The 16,044-nt window shown below is 41.2% G+C and overlaps 1 protein-coding gene across 1 annotated transcript in view; it reads right to left on the reverse strand.

The window, feature by feature from the left end:
* Positions 1–16,044, reverse strand: part of PON3 (paraoxonase 3) — a 37,516-nt gene that overhangs the window by 20,535 nt on the left and 937 nt on the right. Inside the window, exons 2-4 of the mRNA NM_001075479.1 lie at positions 15,581–15,651; positions 6,753–6,808; positions 704–869 (exon numbers count right to left, since the gene is read on the reverse strand). Of these exons, the coding sequence (NP_001068947.1) occupies positions 704–869; positions 6,753–6,808; positions 15,581–15,651 (293 nt within the window). The remainder of the gene's footprint in view (positions 1–703; positions 870–6,752; positions 6,809–15,580; positions 15,652–16,044) is intronic.

Here is a 16,044-nt window from a genome sequence, read left to right on the forward strand (position 1 = left end):
AGCATAGCCAATTAACAATGTTGTGATAGTTTAAAGTGAACAGCAAATGGACTCAGCCACACACATACATGTATCCATTATCCACCAAACTCTGTCCCATCCAGGCTGCCACACAACCTTGAGCAGAGTTACCCGTGGTATACTGGTTGTATCTTCTGAAGATTTTATTTTTGATCATGTCTAATTCATCCATTGTTTTCTTTTATGTTGTTTTATAATGTCACATCTTCGCTTTCACTTTTCACTTTCATGCATTGGAGAAGGAAATGGCAACCCACTCCAGTGTTCTTGCCTGGAGAATCCCAGGGACCGGGGAGCCTAGTGGGCTGCCGTCTGTAGGGTCACACAGAGTCGGACACGACTGAAGAGACTTAGCAGCAGCAGCAGCAGCAGCAGCATGATGTCACATGATTATTTTCAAAGGGTCTTTAATTTATATGTTAGATTTCTGAGAACAACATTCAGACTGGTTTTGATGGTGAGATGAAAAGGGAATAGGAGAAAGAGAGTTTGACCACAATCTAATCTTCCCCTCTTTCATGCAATTAAAAAAGTGTTTTGATATACATTTATTATCTCACAAATATATACCTTTATGGTAAAATAGCATCTTCCCTCCTTTGACATACATGCTGGGTAGTTTGAGGATGAGTGGTTTGGTATTTCCCTCATTTCCCCTTATTCTTAAGCATTCAGGTTTTACCTTTGTCAATGAAAGTACTCATTCCATGTGGATTAAAGGATGCTTTGTCAAAACCATCACTGATGTTTAATTCCTGGACCCTAGGGTTTTGCTCATTTAAATCCATCAAGAAGATTCGTCCTGGCTCATCTGGTGCAAGGTCTGGCATGCCTGGATATTTTAATCCCTTTAAGAAACAGAGAAACAAAAATGTTCAAAGCTCTACATTTCTTTTATAGATTTCTGGGATTTTTTTACACTGTCAGGTGTTGCCATTATCTGATTTGAAGGATTACCAGTGTCATCCAAGCCATTGGGAATGGGAATATGGGAAGAACCTATCTTCAGTTTTTAATATATAGAGAGAGGAGGTTAAGCCAAAGAGCATAATATAAGAGACTAAGCTGAATAACTTTGTTTGAGTCCCTTAACCTGCCTAAGCTACAGGTTACTTATTTATAAAATGTGGAAGTTAAAATATTTAATTACTGAGGTTCTTTCTAGTCCTAGGGTGTATGGTTTCATTGCACTGCTCCCACCCTCAGTTCAGTTCAGTTCAGTTGCTCAGTCGTGTCCGACTCTTTGTGACCCCATGAACTGCAGCACTCCAGGCCTTCCTGTCCATCACCAACTCCTGGAGTCCACCCAAATCCATGTCCATCGAGTTGGTGGTGCCATCCAACCATCTCATCCTCTGTCGTCCCCTTCTCCTCCTGCCCTCAATCTTTCCCAGCATCAGGGTCTTTTCAAATGAGTCAGCTCTTTGCATCAGGTGGCCATGAAACTGGTTCTCCTATTAATTCTTAGCTGATCCTACTCTTTGCCATTATATAATATAACAATGTAGGGTGAGAGCATTGTTACACCCTGCATTGTTATATTATGTAATGACAAAGGTAGGATCAGCTAAGAATTAATAGGAGAACCAGTTTCATTGAGTTGACTATTTCTGACCTGTTTGGTTCCTACAGATTGGTCCAAAGATTTGAATGTGAATCCTTTTCTCCAAATACTGTAAAACGTTCATTCCAGTAACTTGTACAGTGGCTGTTTCTACTGGAAGGACCAGGTATTTATCAACCAATAATAGGTGTCCTGAATGTACTGGACCTTTGCTGCATCCAAGGTCACTGTGTCAAAACTTAGGATTGGTTTATTCTATACTAATTATAAAACTCAGCCTACTTCCTCCTTGTATCCTTCCTCTATCACTCTGATGTATGTAAACATCAACAACCTTGTATATTTTCTTGTACACTCATGTCTACTTATACCCAGTTTAAATTCTTTCCTTCTTTCTCTTTCTTTCTACTCTAACTTCTCCCTTGCACTCTCTCTCCCCTTCCTCCCTCCCTCTCTTACACACACACACACACACACACACACACACACTCATACTATTCTTGGCCTTTCCATTGCTTCACCCCTGATCTCTGGGAGAGTAGGTCTTCAGTTCCAAATTTGTTGTTGTTGAGTCACTCAGTTGTGTCCAACTCTGTGACCCCATGGACTACAGCAAATAACTCTGCCTATATCTTCAAACTTTTCTTAGAATAGTCCTTCTATGCTTAAGTCTTATGAGAAACCTGGCTTTCCTCAGATAATACCAGCCACTGAAGCCCATCGGTGGAAGGGCTATTCCCTCTATCATTCATCCTCCTTAAGTGACCACACCTAGAGGACAGATCAGCATGCCCCTGTTGTTGTTGTTCAGTTGCTAAGTCATGTCTGACTCTTTGCAACCCCATGGCTGCAGCAGGCCTGGCTTCCCTGTCCTTTGCTATCTCCAGGACTTTGCTCAAACTCTTGTCCATTGAGTCGATGATGTCATATAGTCATCTCATCTTCTGTCATGCCCTTCTCCTGCCCTTAATCTTTCCCAGCATCAGGGTCTTTTCCACTGAGTCAGCTCTTCTCAGCAGGTGGCCAAAGTATTGGAGCTTCAGCTCAGCATCAGTTCTTTCAATGAACATTCAGGGTTGATTTCCTTTAGGATTGACTGGTTTGATCTCCTTGCAGTCCAAGGGACTCTCAAGAGTCTTCTCTAGCACCACAGTTTAAAAGCATCAATTCTTTGGTGCTCAGCCTTCTTTATGGTCCAACTCTCACATCCATACATGACTACTGGAAAAACCATAGCTTTGACTATGCACACCTTTTTTGGCAAAATGATGTCTCTGCTTTTTAATACACTGTCTAGGTTTGTCAGATTTTCTTCCAAAGAATAAGTGTCTTTTAACAGCCCTGAGCTATGCACTTCTGCTTCCAGACCTCGAATCTTGCCATCATCAGTTAAGAACCTGTCTTCTAAGAAAGACTCACTCTTTGCTCACTGCTTCCTTATCAAATTCTCTATCAAATCTCTTTGCCCTGTTCTAACTTTTATATAGGGCTCTTGTAAAATCCCATGGACGGAGGAGCCTGGTAGACTGCAGTCCATGGGGTCTCTAAGATTTGGACATGACTGAGAGACTTCAGTTTCACTTTTCACTTTCATGCATTGGAGAAGAAAATGGCAACCCACTCCAGTGTTCTTGCCTGGAGAATCCCAGGAATGGGGGAGCCTGGTGGGCTGCTGTATATGGGGTCACACAGAGTCAGACATGACTGAAACGACTTAGCAGCAGCAGCAGCAGCAGCAGTCTAAAATCAGGTTGAAAAACACTACGAAGTTATCATCTCAACTTCAACCAGACATTTAATATTCTTTATCAATATTTGTGTTTATTCTAATATGTAAACTACTGTGTATCTCTAAGTATCTCTTCTGGATTTATAGACCACACCATCTTTCTGTATTCTCAGTGGATGACTTTACCTCCTTTTTCACTGAAAAAAAATCCATGCCATTCAACATGAATTTCCTCATTCCCTTCTTTCTACCTCAGTTTATTCTTCAGTTTTATCCATTCTCATCCTTTCTCTCTCTTTTCTAAGGAAAGAATATCCTTCTGTTCTTAGTTAATTCCCTGATCTCTGGGGTCTGTCTTTAGAATTCACCACTCATTCGTCACCAATGTCCCCTTCTTTTACCTGAAAAATTGCTCATTTCTCTTTCCCTGAAATAAATATTTTCCAACTTTACTACTTCAAACAGGCATTTTTCTCACCTTCCTTCACTGTCAAATTTTTTAGAAACATCACTTGACCTTGTTGCCTTGGTTTGAATTGCTCCAACTGTTAATTCTCTGGAATCCATATTCTACCGGTTTGTAGAAATACCTCTATAAAGATCATATCAACGGCCTCCAAAATGTCTCAATAATCCTTCCATATCTCCTTGTCTGTATCTCTTGGCATTTGACACTATGGTAGAACTTTTATTTCTTATCAAAAAATCAAAAGTAGAATTTCCACATAGAATTACTGCTTCTTTTCCTGCCCTTCCCTCCCTCTGTCCTCCTCCATCCCTCCCTTCTCATTCTGCACTCTTCCCTTGCAGAGCTCATTCATAAGGTTTCAGGTATTTCTTCTACATTAGTAATTATCAAATATGCACATTTTCCTGGAACCTCTCTATGGAGCCCTAGCTTGCATCCCAACTTCTTCCTAAAGGCAGTTCAAAATCAAATGATCAAAATCAAAATCATCTCTCCTCAAATACTTGCTCTCATTTGTATCTATTCTCTGTTAAGGGAATCACTGCTCTCCCCAATATCAGGCCATACAATTGAGACTCCAAATCTCTTTCCTTCATAGTCAATTTGTCACTAAGTCCAGTGGCACAAATAGTGGTGACATTCGGGGAAAGATGTCAGAGACACCCAGTTCTTCCCATTTTCACTTGAGGTAAATCTTCTCTTTTCACATAAGGAAAATTAAGCCCCGAGAAGTGAAATGCCTAATCACTCAGATCAGTAGTTGTACAGTGATGTACAACTTTTCCCCACACCATTAAGAAAGGTTTAACAGTAGATAATATTATATCGCTCAAGAAAGAACCCCACAGCAAGTACCGTGGGAGCTTGGAGGAATGTGAGGGCACTGCCAACTGGTAGAAGGATCAGGTGCTCTGGAAATGGAAATGATCTGATTGGGAAATAAGGGTGGAGCACGGCAGAGATGAATGAAACTCTTTGCATATGCTTGGTTTTCTGTTTAAAGCAGTTAGGTAAGAATTTTGGCATGGATTGCAATTATTTTGATACCATTCCCCCCTGAAAATGGCAAAAATGACCTGGGTGTGCAGGCATCTTATTTCCACCAACAGACTACAGGTACATGTGGACAAGCATTGAACTCCTCCACTGCCCTCATTCACCAGCACACACATTCAGTAAGCAGCCAAGCACCTATGTATGCCAGACACTGTGGCAGGTGCAGCATGGCAACCTGCTGACAACCAACAGACACTCCAAGTCCTGTCTCAGAAGGACTGAAATCCAGGGAGGCAGCACCAAGCAAGCCCATCACATAGGGGGAGGCATCTAAGACACTACCCACAGGGAAACTATGGGGGCACAGAAGAGCCACCTTGCCCAGAAACAGAGTGTTAGGGATATTCCTGAGGAATTAAAGTTCCACTACAGTGAGCCCTCATAGGGAACAAGGAGTTAGATGGCAACATGTGAGGAAGGGAGTAATCTTGCTGGCAAAAAAACCTTACCTTCAAGTCCCAAGGTAAGGAAGCAAATAGCCTGCTTGGCACCTCTAAATAGACTAAAAATATCTATCACACACAATTACTCCCTAAATCAGCAGCTTCCAAACATGTTCTAGGATGGCAGGAAAGGGCAGTAGGAGGTGACCAAGAAGAACAAGGACTTGAATTTATTGCAGTACAGCAAGATTAAAAATAAGCAAAGAACATTATCCTTATCCTATAAGAATGAGTTGTTTGTTATTTTGCAAAAAAAGCTAACGTTTCTCATAGAATTATTTGTGATGACAATCTCTACTTGCTGAATAACAAGAATTCAGTACGCTTACCTCTAGTGAAAATATTAATAGAAAAGAAACATACAGTAGGAACTACATATCTCCTAGCCATAAAATAATTGTTTTTAAAGGTCTGTTGGGCATCACATTGAAAATCTAAATTGACGGTAGGTAGTTTAAATCAACAAAGAAAAAGCTTTTCTACACAGCTTTCGTTTTTGGAGGAAAACGAAAGACATAAAATCCTTCCCACCCACCTACCCTAACATATAGCACACCAGCAGCAATTTAAAATGCATATTGACTATAGACCCTGACTATACTGAAGAATTTAGAAATTGGGACCATTAAGGAATATTTTATAGGCCCCCCTTTTGGCCAAAAAGACATAGATTTTTAAAATGTGTTATTTGATAGTATTTTATTGGCCCAAATGGAATATTAGAACATGCAATTCCAGCAATCAGAATTCACATTGGAAATGTAATTAATATCTACTTTTTTTTCAAAATCCTAAGTCCCACTCCAAATTGTAACTGATTTAACTAAGTATATGATAATTTTCAATATTTTTACAATATAACATTTTAATTTGTTGAAGTTCAATCCTTCTCATAGCTTCCTAATCATCCCAAACCTGTGAAGGTGGTACTGGAAATAAAATGCATGTTTTTCCCTACTCCTCTTTGAAAGAGCTTTTCTTTAAATGCTGAGGAACCCAAAATGAAAATGCTCTTGGGAAATGCAAAGAAATGCAAGACGGTTATGAATTGAGTAACGTGGCTAACATTCACTCTGCAAACATTTACTGAGTTCCAAACTCAGGCAGGCATGATGAGATGAATACCGATTAGTAAGAAGATGACTTCCAGAAGCTGAGGCTCAGCCAGTAGGGCAATGATGAGGATGGATAGCCACAGAGAAAATCTGGAGCCTCATCTAGGAAGTGAATGGAATTCAATATACACTTATCAGCACTCCCCTGGGTATATAACTGCCCACCATGGGGTAGGCAAGCCTGGGCACTTCTGTCTTGCCTCACTTAGCCTCTGGAATCCCATTTTGGTGCTTTTAGTTGACTAGTCTGCACACAAGTGGGACACTTGTGTTGGTGACACTTGAGTTGGTGACACTAATGTTCTATCCATACAGCTGTTGACTTGCACATCTGAGGAGCATGGGAAATACTCACATTGGAGATGAAAGCCAGCCCACTAGGAAGGATATCAATATCTTCAGAGCCATTTTCTATTAAAAAAAAAAAAAAGCTGAGGATCAGAAAGATGCATGAATGGTGGCTTAAAAAGTAATTTCACACACAGTCAAGACTTTGAACGTCTTTTGGAAACTACCTTAACTTTTTGAGCTATTTACTTGGGAAACAATATTAACTTTCAGGAATCCTACAAGCATGCTGCTCTCCAGGTCTCCAGGAAAACCCAAGCCAGGTTCCTGAAATACTAAATTCTTCTTCTTCTTCTTTTTTTTAAGAAGTCCATTTTCAGGAGAAAAAAGAAAATAACTATAAAATAAATTCATATTCTAGATTTATTCTTTAAATAAAAACTCCTAGAGCATGTCCTAAGAGATTCAGCTTTACTTGCCACACAAGACAGATCTATAGACCAAGTGATAACATTTGGAAAGCCATCATTGTGAAGGTCACTTAAAGACTTCTCTGCCAAGTATTTCTCTCCTCTAACTTGTTGTTCAGTTCAGTTCAGTCACTCAGTCATGTCCAACTCTTTGCAACCCCATGAACCGCAACACACCAGGTGTCCTTGTCCATCACCAACTCCCGGAGTCCACCCAAACCCATGTCCATCAAGTCGGTGATGCCATCCAACCATCTCATCCTCTGTCATCCCTTTCTCCTCCTGCCCTCAAACTTGCCCAGCATCAGGGTCTTTTCCAATGAGTCAGCTCTTCGCATCAGGTGGCGAAGTATTGGAGTTTCAGCTTCAACATCAGTCCTTCCAATGAACACCCAGGACTGATCGAATTTAGGATGGACTGGTTGGATCTCCTTGCAGTCCAAGGGACTCTCAAGAGTCTTCTCCAACACCCTCAGTTCAAAAGCATCAATTCTTCGGTGCTCAGCTTTCTTTATAGTCCAACTCTCACATCCATACATGACCACTGGAAAAACCATAGCCTTGACTAGATGGACCTTTGTTGCCAAAGTAATGTCTCTGCTTTTTTAATATGCTGTCTAGGTTGGTCATAACTTTCCTTCCAAGGAGTAAGCATCTTTTAATTTCATGGCTGCAATCACCATCTGCAGTGATTTTGGAGCCCAGAAAAATAAAGTCAGCCAGTTTCCACTGTTTCCCCATCTATTTGCCATGAAGTGATGGGACTGGATGCCATGATCTTAGTTTTCTGAATGTTGACCTTTAAGCCAACTTTTTCATTCTCCTTTTTCACTTTCATCAAGAGGCTCTTTAGTTCTTCACTTTCTGCCATAATGGTGTTGTCATCTGCATATCTGAGGTTACTGATAACTTGTTGAGGCCTGAAAAATCTATTGTTTTCTAATCATATTGGGAAATTATTAATTGTTCTCTGTTATAAAAGCAACAGATCATACACAACATAAAGCAACTAAACTCCAATTTTAAAAAAGCAATAAATCCTAGGATGAGCTGTTGGAAATAAATGAATTTGGAAGATTTTACTTAGATCCTTTTCTCACTGAGAGATGGTCATTGGCATTTTTCTATAGAAAGAAACATATAATGAGTAAGTTATGACTGAGAACAGGATGAAAAGGAGATTTGCATGTTTTCTAGCAAAGAGGTAGACCCACATATGATGTGTTCCCAGGCAGGCTGCATTGAGGATGCAAGCAATGGTTATGGAATATGGCAAATGGTAATTTACAAATCTGATTGAAACGATGTATCAAAGCCACATGTACAGAGGGGTCTGAAAGTGTCTCAGATGACCTGAGACGCCCTAGCTGATCCAAAGGGAATAGAGATGAGCTGCCTCCCCTGAGCCCGGCCAAAACTACAAACTCATGAGCAAAATAACTACCGTCCTTCTCAGTCACTAAGTTTTGAGGTAGTTTGCTGCACAGCTATAGTAATAGAATGCATGGGAAAATGGTTGCCTGAGGTAATGGATTCCTAAGGAGAATGGGGGAAAGAAAAGTGGAATAAAGCCAAAAACAATGCAGATTTGAATCAGAGTAATAAACAATAGGCACTGAAAACTGGAGGATGGAAAAAGATTTAATCCTATTGATTATACTGAAGATGAAAACTAATCCCCAACTAGGAACCTGAAAACTAAGCACAGCTTTCCATTTTCTAAGCATTCCAGTTAATCAAGAGTTACCAATATATGGTGTTTTCATGGTCTGAAAGATTTACTGCTTTTTCTACATGGAATAGGGCTTCCCAGGTGGCACCGTGGTAAAGGATCGGCCTGCTAGTGCAGGAGATGCAAGAGATGTGAGTTTGATCCCTGTATCAAGAAGATCCCCTGGAGCAGGAAATGGCAACCCACTCCTGTATTCTTGCCTGGAGAGTCCCCTGGACAGAGGATCCTGGCGGGCTACAGTCCATGGGATTGCAAAGAGTCAGACATGACTGAGCTTGCATGCCCTGCCCTACATGGAGTAAAATAGACTTGGGGAGAATCCAGCAAATTGAATAAAACAGTTTTAAAAATGATGTTGAATATGGGTGGATTAGTTTTTAAATTTCATTTATTAATGTGTTTTTTTTTAATTGTCAGGTTTTTTGGTTCACTTTGGCTGTGCTGGGTCTTCACTGCTGCATGGGCTTTTCTCTAGTTGTGGTGAGCGGGGGCTGCTCTCTAGTTGCAGTGCATGGACTTCTCCCTGCTGTGGCTTCTCTGTAGCACAGCATGGGCGCTAGGGCACAGGCTCAATGGTTGTGGCACACGGGTTTAATTGCTCTGCAGCATGTGAGATCTTCCCAGATCAGGGATGGAACCCATGTCTCCTGCATTGGCAGGCGGATTCTTTCCCACTGAGCCATCAGGGAATCCCCTGGATGGGTTAGTTTTTGAACAAACCTTTTTCTCTCTCTTTTTTCCTCTAAAAACCACTTTTGGGCTTCCTTTTGCCCTAGTCTCCTTCTGCCTCTATCCTGGCTGGAAATACTCACCAGCCTCTACCCGCACTTGGCTATTTCTCATAGCAGAGCATCAATTTACTCTAGTCCAAAGGTGTCAGCTTCCACCCACATACTCTTAACTCTCCAATCTCTAAATCAAGACCAAAACTTTCTCCCAACTTCCAGACCTCTGTATTTACCTGTATATACATGTATAGTGAAAGTCACTCCGCTGTGTCTGACTATTTGCGACCCCATGGACTTCTCCATGGAATTCTCTAGGCCAGAATACTGGAGTGGGTAGCTGTTCCCTTCTCCAGAGGATCTTCCCAACCCAGGGATCAAACCAGGTCTCCTGTATATAGGACATTTCTATCGGGCCTTTTCATTTCTCATGTTCAACATGTATCAAAGCGATCTGGAAATTTCCCTCTTAAATCTGCTCCATTTTGTATATTTCAATTTCAGTGGATAACATTTCCATCCCCCAAGGACCCAAAGTAGGAACCTTGGAGTTATCCTTGATGTCTTCCTTTTCCTTACTCCCTAAAACCATCTGATCACAAGTCTTTCAAGCTCTGGAACTCCCTCCTGGATTTCTGTAATAACTTCCTAGTAGGTCCACTTTGCTCCCCTACAACCCATTCTTTTTAAATCGCAAACTTGACCCTGTAATGCTCCTACTTAAAACCCTCCAAAGGGCCAGTAGGGCTGGCAGTAAAATTCTCAAACTCCTTGACCTAGATCCGCAGTTCGATGCCTCTCGGCTCCGATCTCAATTCTTGGGGCTCCCACCCTTCGCTGTCTTTTCCAGGCGTGCTGCAGCACTCTGTCAGCAGTGCTGAGGTAGGCCAGGCTTGTTTACCTGCATACCTGAGCACATGCTGTTACCTGCTTCTTGGCAACACACGTTTCCCACACCCAGTCTCACCTCCACTTGACTGAGTATCACAGGCCCTTAGAGATGACTTGAATGCTGTCCCCTCAGCTTTTTCAACCTCTCTTGGCTCCAACATCCAGTTTGTGTACTAATATGGTCACCTGTGCCTACCTCCACCATGATATTTTCCACATTTGGGCTGCAACTTGCTTGGATCAAGGACCTGGTTTTACTCAGTACCGTGTCCTTGTACCCAATATAACACCTGCCTTTTCACTATAAAAGCTTTCAGCAACAAGCTGGTTGACTGACTAAAAAGGAGAAACTGCTTTAGTTTTTGAACTTTGTCTTGTTTGAGGTTAAGTTATTGACAAGTGAGTGTTAATTTCTGAATAGAAGATGTCCTGAGTTGTATAATTTCTGATTTAGTCTTTTCATCTTCCAAACACCGTTTCACACATCTCCCATGATAGCACTAACCTGCTTCAGTAATTCACCTGCAGCATGAGTGGGCATTTTCCAGAGATGCTATGCTGTTTTTTTTTTGTTGTTGTTGTTGTTGTTTTTTACTTGCTCTGTCCACAGCACAGGGAAGCTGGTGCTTTGCACTCAGATGTGGAAAAGAATTAGTAGCTGATTGTACATTATTCCTGACCCTCCTTTATCCCTTTCCCCGACCTGCACTGCATCTGCATGATGGCCCGGTGCATCTTAGCAACAGTGGCTCCTGTGGGAGTAAAAGCCTCTGGGACACCCTCCCCTGAGTCTTCTCCATATACTCATTACCCTGTGCACAGACAACATTAAAACCCCACTGCTAAGTCTAAAACCAGTCTTACAAATAGGTATCTACTCCCTTTTAATCTGTCCACCCTATTTTTTGGCATAACCTCACTTCTCTGGCCTCCAATTGTTCTCTATAGACGTCTTGAGAAAAAGTCATGCCAAAACATTACTATCAATTAATATTGTCATTTCACATCTTCGAGGGAAGAAAATAGCCAGCTAAGAAAACAAATGGAAACTACCATGGAGTAGAAACATATCTTGGAGACACAGGAAGCTACAGGAGGGGAAAAGAAAGGAGAGGAAGATAGGAAGACTCCATATACAATGACTGTCTGTCTACTTGATAATTCTGTCAAGGGCAAGCTAATAAAGCTGTTCCTATTTCAAGGGCAACTTTGATTAGCCAAATAACTTCCCAGTTAAGCCAATCTTTGAGCCTCAAAGCCTTGGAAAAAAGATGAATTTAATATAAAAAAGATCTTTGAGGTATGATTTCTGGGAGGTTAGAATTATTTCACTTTTTAAGCTTTCTTCCTAGAAAGAATACTGGGGAAAGAATGGAACTTCCCTGGTGGTCCAGTGGTTATGACCCAATTCTTCCAATTCAGGGAGCTTGGGTTCGATCCCCGGGAGGGGAACCAAGCTCCCACATGCCACCCAGTGTGGCCAAAATAAATAAATAAATAATGAGGAAGGAAAACAAAAAGAGGAAAAGTTGGTTCTGCCAATAAAGTGGAAGTTTTAGTCGTGTTTGACTCTTTGCAACCCCATGGACTGTAGCCCACCAGGCTCCGCTGTCCACACATGCATTCCATGTCCATGGAGTTCTCCAGGCAAGAATACTGGAGTGGGTAGCCACTCCCTTCTCCAGGGGATCTTCCTGAACCAGGGAATGAACCCAGGTCTCTTGCATTGTAGGCAGACTCTTTACCATCTGAGCCATCAGGCAAGCCCTCGACCAATAAAATTAATCAGAAAAGTCTAGGTCTTGAAGAAAACACAAATCAGAAATTTTCCCCAGCTCTGTTACTGCCTACTATCCTCTGCCTTCAATTCTTTGGTTTTCCATTCTTTCACAAAGCTTTTCACTCTCAGAGAGGAGGGTCTTACGAGTATCATCTCATTAGTGAGCTTTGTTTAAATGTGCAACTTGCCCGGTCTTGGTCAGCTCTATTGATTAATATTTCACTTTTTTGCATCTCAGATTTTCTGTTTTCTGCCGCCACCATACTTCCCTGAAACTCTGTAATAAAAATGTGCTGTCAGTAGATAAGAAAGGCAGTGTTACACAACAGAGAGTACAAAGGCATGGAAGAAAACCACCATGCCTCTTAACGTAGACCTGGCCCCTTCTCGTTCTGAACCACTGGGCAGGGAACTTCATTCTTCTGGGTGTCAGTTTCCTAATCTCCAAACACAGGTGGCAGCACCCACCTTACGGGGTGTTTATGAGGATGATGGAAAGTGTTTCCAAAGGACTCAGCAGAGAGCCATAGACACTAGGCCTTTGATAAGGTAGTAGTATTATTTTTAGATATATAGCAATATTGTCCTATTGACAAATGACCCATGATCATTCCCACTTGTTCAGTTCTGTAAATATAGAATGTACATATGCCAATAGACATGAGATGTGCATGCGTTTTTTTCTTCTGCTCTAGTTTTTTGAAATAATTGTATTTCTTTTTGGCTGTGCTGGGTCTTCGTCGCTGCGAGGGTTTTCTCTAGCTGTGAGCAGGGACTACTCTCTTGCTGCAGTGCACATACTTCTCACTGCAGTGGCTTCTCTTGTTGTGAAGTGCCACAGAACATGGGCTCTGGGGCACGCTGGCCTAAGGAGTTGTGGCTCCCGGGCTCTAGTGCACAGGCCCAGCAGTTTTGGCACACAGGCTCAGTTGCTCTGCACCATGTTGGATCTTCCTGGATCAGGGATAGAACCCGTGTCTCCTGCAATGGCAGGTGGATTCTTTACCACTGAGCCACCAGGGAGGCCCCTTCTGCTCTAGTTTTAACTTCTCAAGCCATTTGAATCATACAATCTGAGAGTTGGGCTAGACTTTAACAATGCTTTAACAATGCTCTAATTACTGTCTAAATTAACTGGCAGACTCTTTTGAGAGAGAGAGAGAGATATATATATATATATATATATATATATAATTAATATGAATATTACTCCACAAGGCAGTAAACAAATGATTGAATGTTACATTTCCTTATTTTTTTAATCAAATTAAATCTGACCCCAAACCCACATTGCACTAAACTGGTAGGAAGTTCAGCCTGAGTCATTATTGGGTCTCTCTGCCAGGGTTGTGCAAACAGCTTAATAAACAAAGCTGTGGACTTTGGGGAAGTCCACATGGCCTTTATTCTACACTAGTCACCACTGAAATATTCATTGCCAAGCTCATGTGGTCCCTTTAATTTAGAAACTTTTGCCAATTATACATACTGTGCGCGCGCACACACATACAACCTTTGCTCATGCTCATACAGTGTAAGGGATCCAGCCTCCCTAAAGGTATATTGTAGCCGTTCCTTTACAGGTCTTGATTCTCCCCCAGAATGGGACAAAGCCCCCTGTTATTTAAAACAACAACAACCACAACCACATATTCCCCTTCCGTTTCCATCAGAATCCCTTGAAGGAGTCCAGGTTTTTAAATATCAAAGTCAGGAAATGCTTTGTCTTGAGTTCCTTCTGCTTTCTAGCTCGCAATACACACCTCATCTAACACTAGGGAGCGCAAGGGCCAGGCTGTTTCTCTGTTTTAGAAATTGAGAGGGCAAATAAAGATAGAAAACCAAAATCAAAAGGGCTCTTTTATATATATATAAAGGGCCAGGCTGTTTCTCTATTTGTTTTAGAAATTGAGAGGGGAAATAAAGATAGAAAACCAAAATCAAAAGGGCTCTTTTATATATATATATATATATGTATGTATATATATGTATTAGTAACTTATCTTGGAGATCATTTATATCACAATAAGCTATACTGTCGTCCTGTCGCATACTGAAATAATTCACAGTCCTTGACCCTAGGAGGTTTACAATCTGATTGTGAGAGAAAGACACTGCTGGCTCTAAAATAAAGCATGTGGTAGGTGTCTCAAGTGAATGGGAGTTTCAGAGTGCTATGAGAGTTCAGGGGTAGAAGAGGGATTTCCAACTGATTTCAGCAAGCAGCAATGAAGAAATCTTTGGAGGTAATTTCATGAGCAAAGGTGAGAAAATGAAAGAATACATTCCTAGAACAGCATCTGGCTAGATTTTTTCCCCCCTAGTAGTATCATCAGGGAGAGTTAAAGGCTCAGAGCCAGAACAAGCAGTTGAAGCAGTAAGGAGTAAATGAGATCAGCTCTATGTGGGGGCCCAGGAGAGGCCAACAGGTCTCACGTGAAACAGTGAGGGGAGAGGGGAAAATAAATGGCTCCTTCATTTTTTTTTTTAAAGATTTTTAAAGTCTTTATTGAATTTGTTACAACACTGCTTCTGCTTCATGTTTTGGTGTTGTGGCCTCAAAGCCTGTGAGATCTCAGCTCCCTGACTAACGATGGAATCCATATCTCCTGCATTGGAAGGCAAAGTCTTACCCGCTGGACTGCCAGGGAAGTTCAAGATTCCTAAATTTTGAACTGAAACTCTTTGAGAATGCAGGTACCAAGCTTAAGAAAAGTCTGGAAGAAGAGCTGATTATGGGTGGGGTGTGAGAGAGGAAATGACAGAAAGGCAAAGAAGATTTCAAGCAGAAAAAAAGGCCTGCAGTTTGAGAGATCAGGGATCCAACTATGGATTTTCGATTAATTAAGAAAAAAACCCTCAATTGATTGGGAGGTTCTTGAGAATAAGGGCTAAGTCACATTTCTTTTAGTACTAGCTGATAAATTTTGAGGGCAGTGACACTGGAAGCTAGGAGTATCATCAAGGAGAGGGGAGAAGAAAAAAAAAGAAGTAAGGCAACAGAAAAAGAGAAGGAAATGAAATGTCAGAGTGGACAGGAGCAGAGTCCAGCAAGGGACCAACCAAAGAGTAGTCAACAACATATTTCAAATGATGGAGAGATGTCAGTAAGAGGACCGAGAAAAAGCCATAGATTTTGACATTTAGGACACCCCTTGGAGACGTGGAATCAGATAGCTTGGGTAAAACTGATGAGGCTGAAGCCTCAGTAGGAGGGTTTGAGGAGTAGCAGTGGATTAAATTAGCAGCTTCAGTCAGGGGGATGGTGACCAGGAAATTGTACTGTCATATACATACCAATTCCCTCAATAAGGTGGCAGTTCTGGGATTCTACTGACTCCACTTCTCGATATGCATTCATTCTTTCTCTGTGGAAGATAAAAACACTGGAGATCAATGCACAACATCCAAAATCAATGTCTAACCAGTCTTTAACCACCTTCAAATTCATTAACTCTCTTTCTCATCATTTATGGATGATATCACAAATAAGTAGCCATCTCCTTTTATTTACATTTACTTATATAATGTGGACACACTGGGTAATGTGCCTATATTTTTTAATTTAATAGTATATAAGTATTATTAATTTAAATGCACAAAATACTATTATCGAATGTGACAAAGCATCATCTATTACAAATCTGCACTTTGGTTCCCTTAATCCCTTACAGTCTTGCCTTTTGATCCTTGTCCCCAACTGCCTTCCCCAAATTCAACAGGGTCTCCTAATAGCTAAACTCTGTAGCTTTTGCTTTATT

The sequence above is a fragment of the Bos taurus genome, chromosome 4 (genome assembly GCF_002263795.3).
Source record: "Bos taurus isolate L1 Dominette 01449 registration number 42190680 breed Hereford chromosome 4, ARS-UCD2.0, whole genome shotgun sequence".
Taxonomy (NCBI): domain Eukaryota; kingdom Metazoa; phylum Chordata; class Mammalia; order Artiodactyla; family Bovidae; genus Bos; species Bos taurus.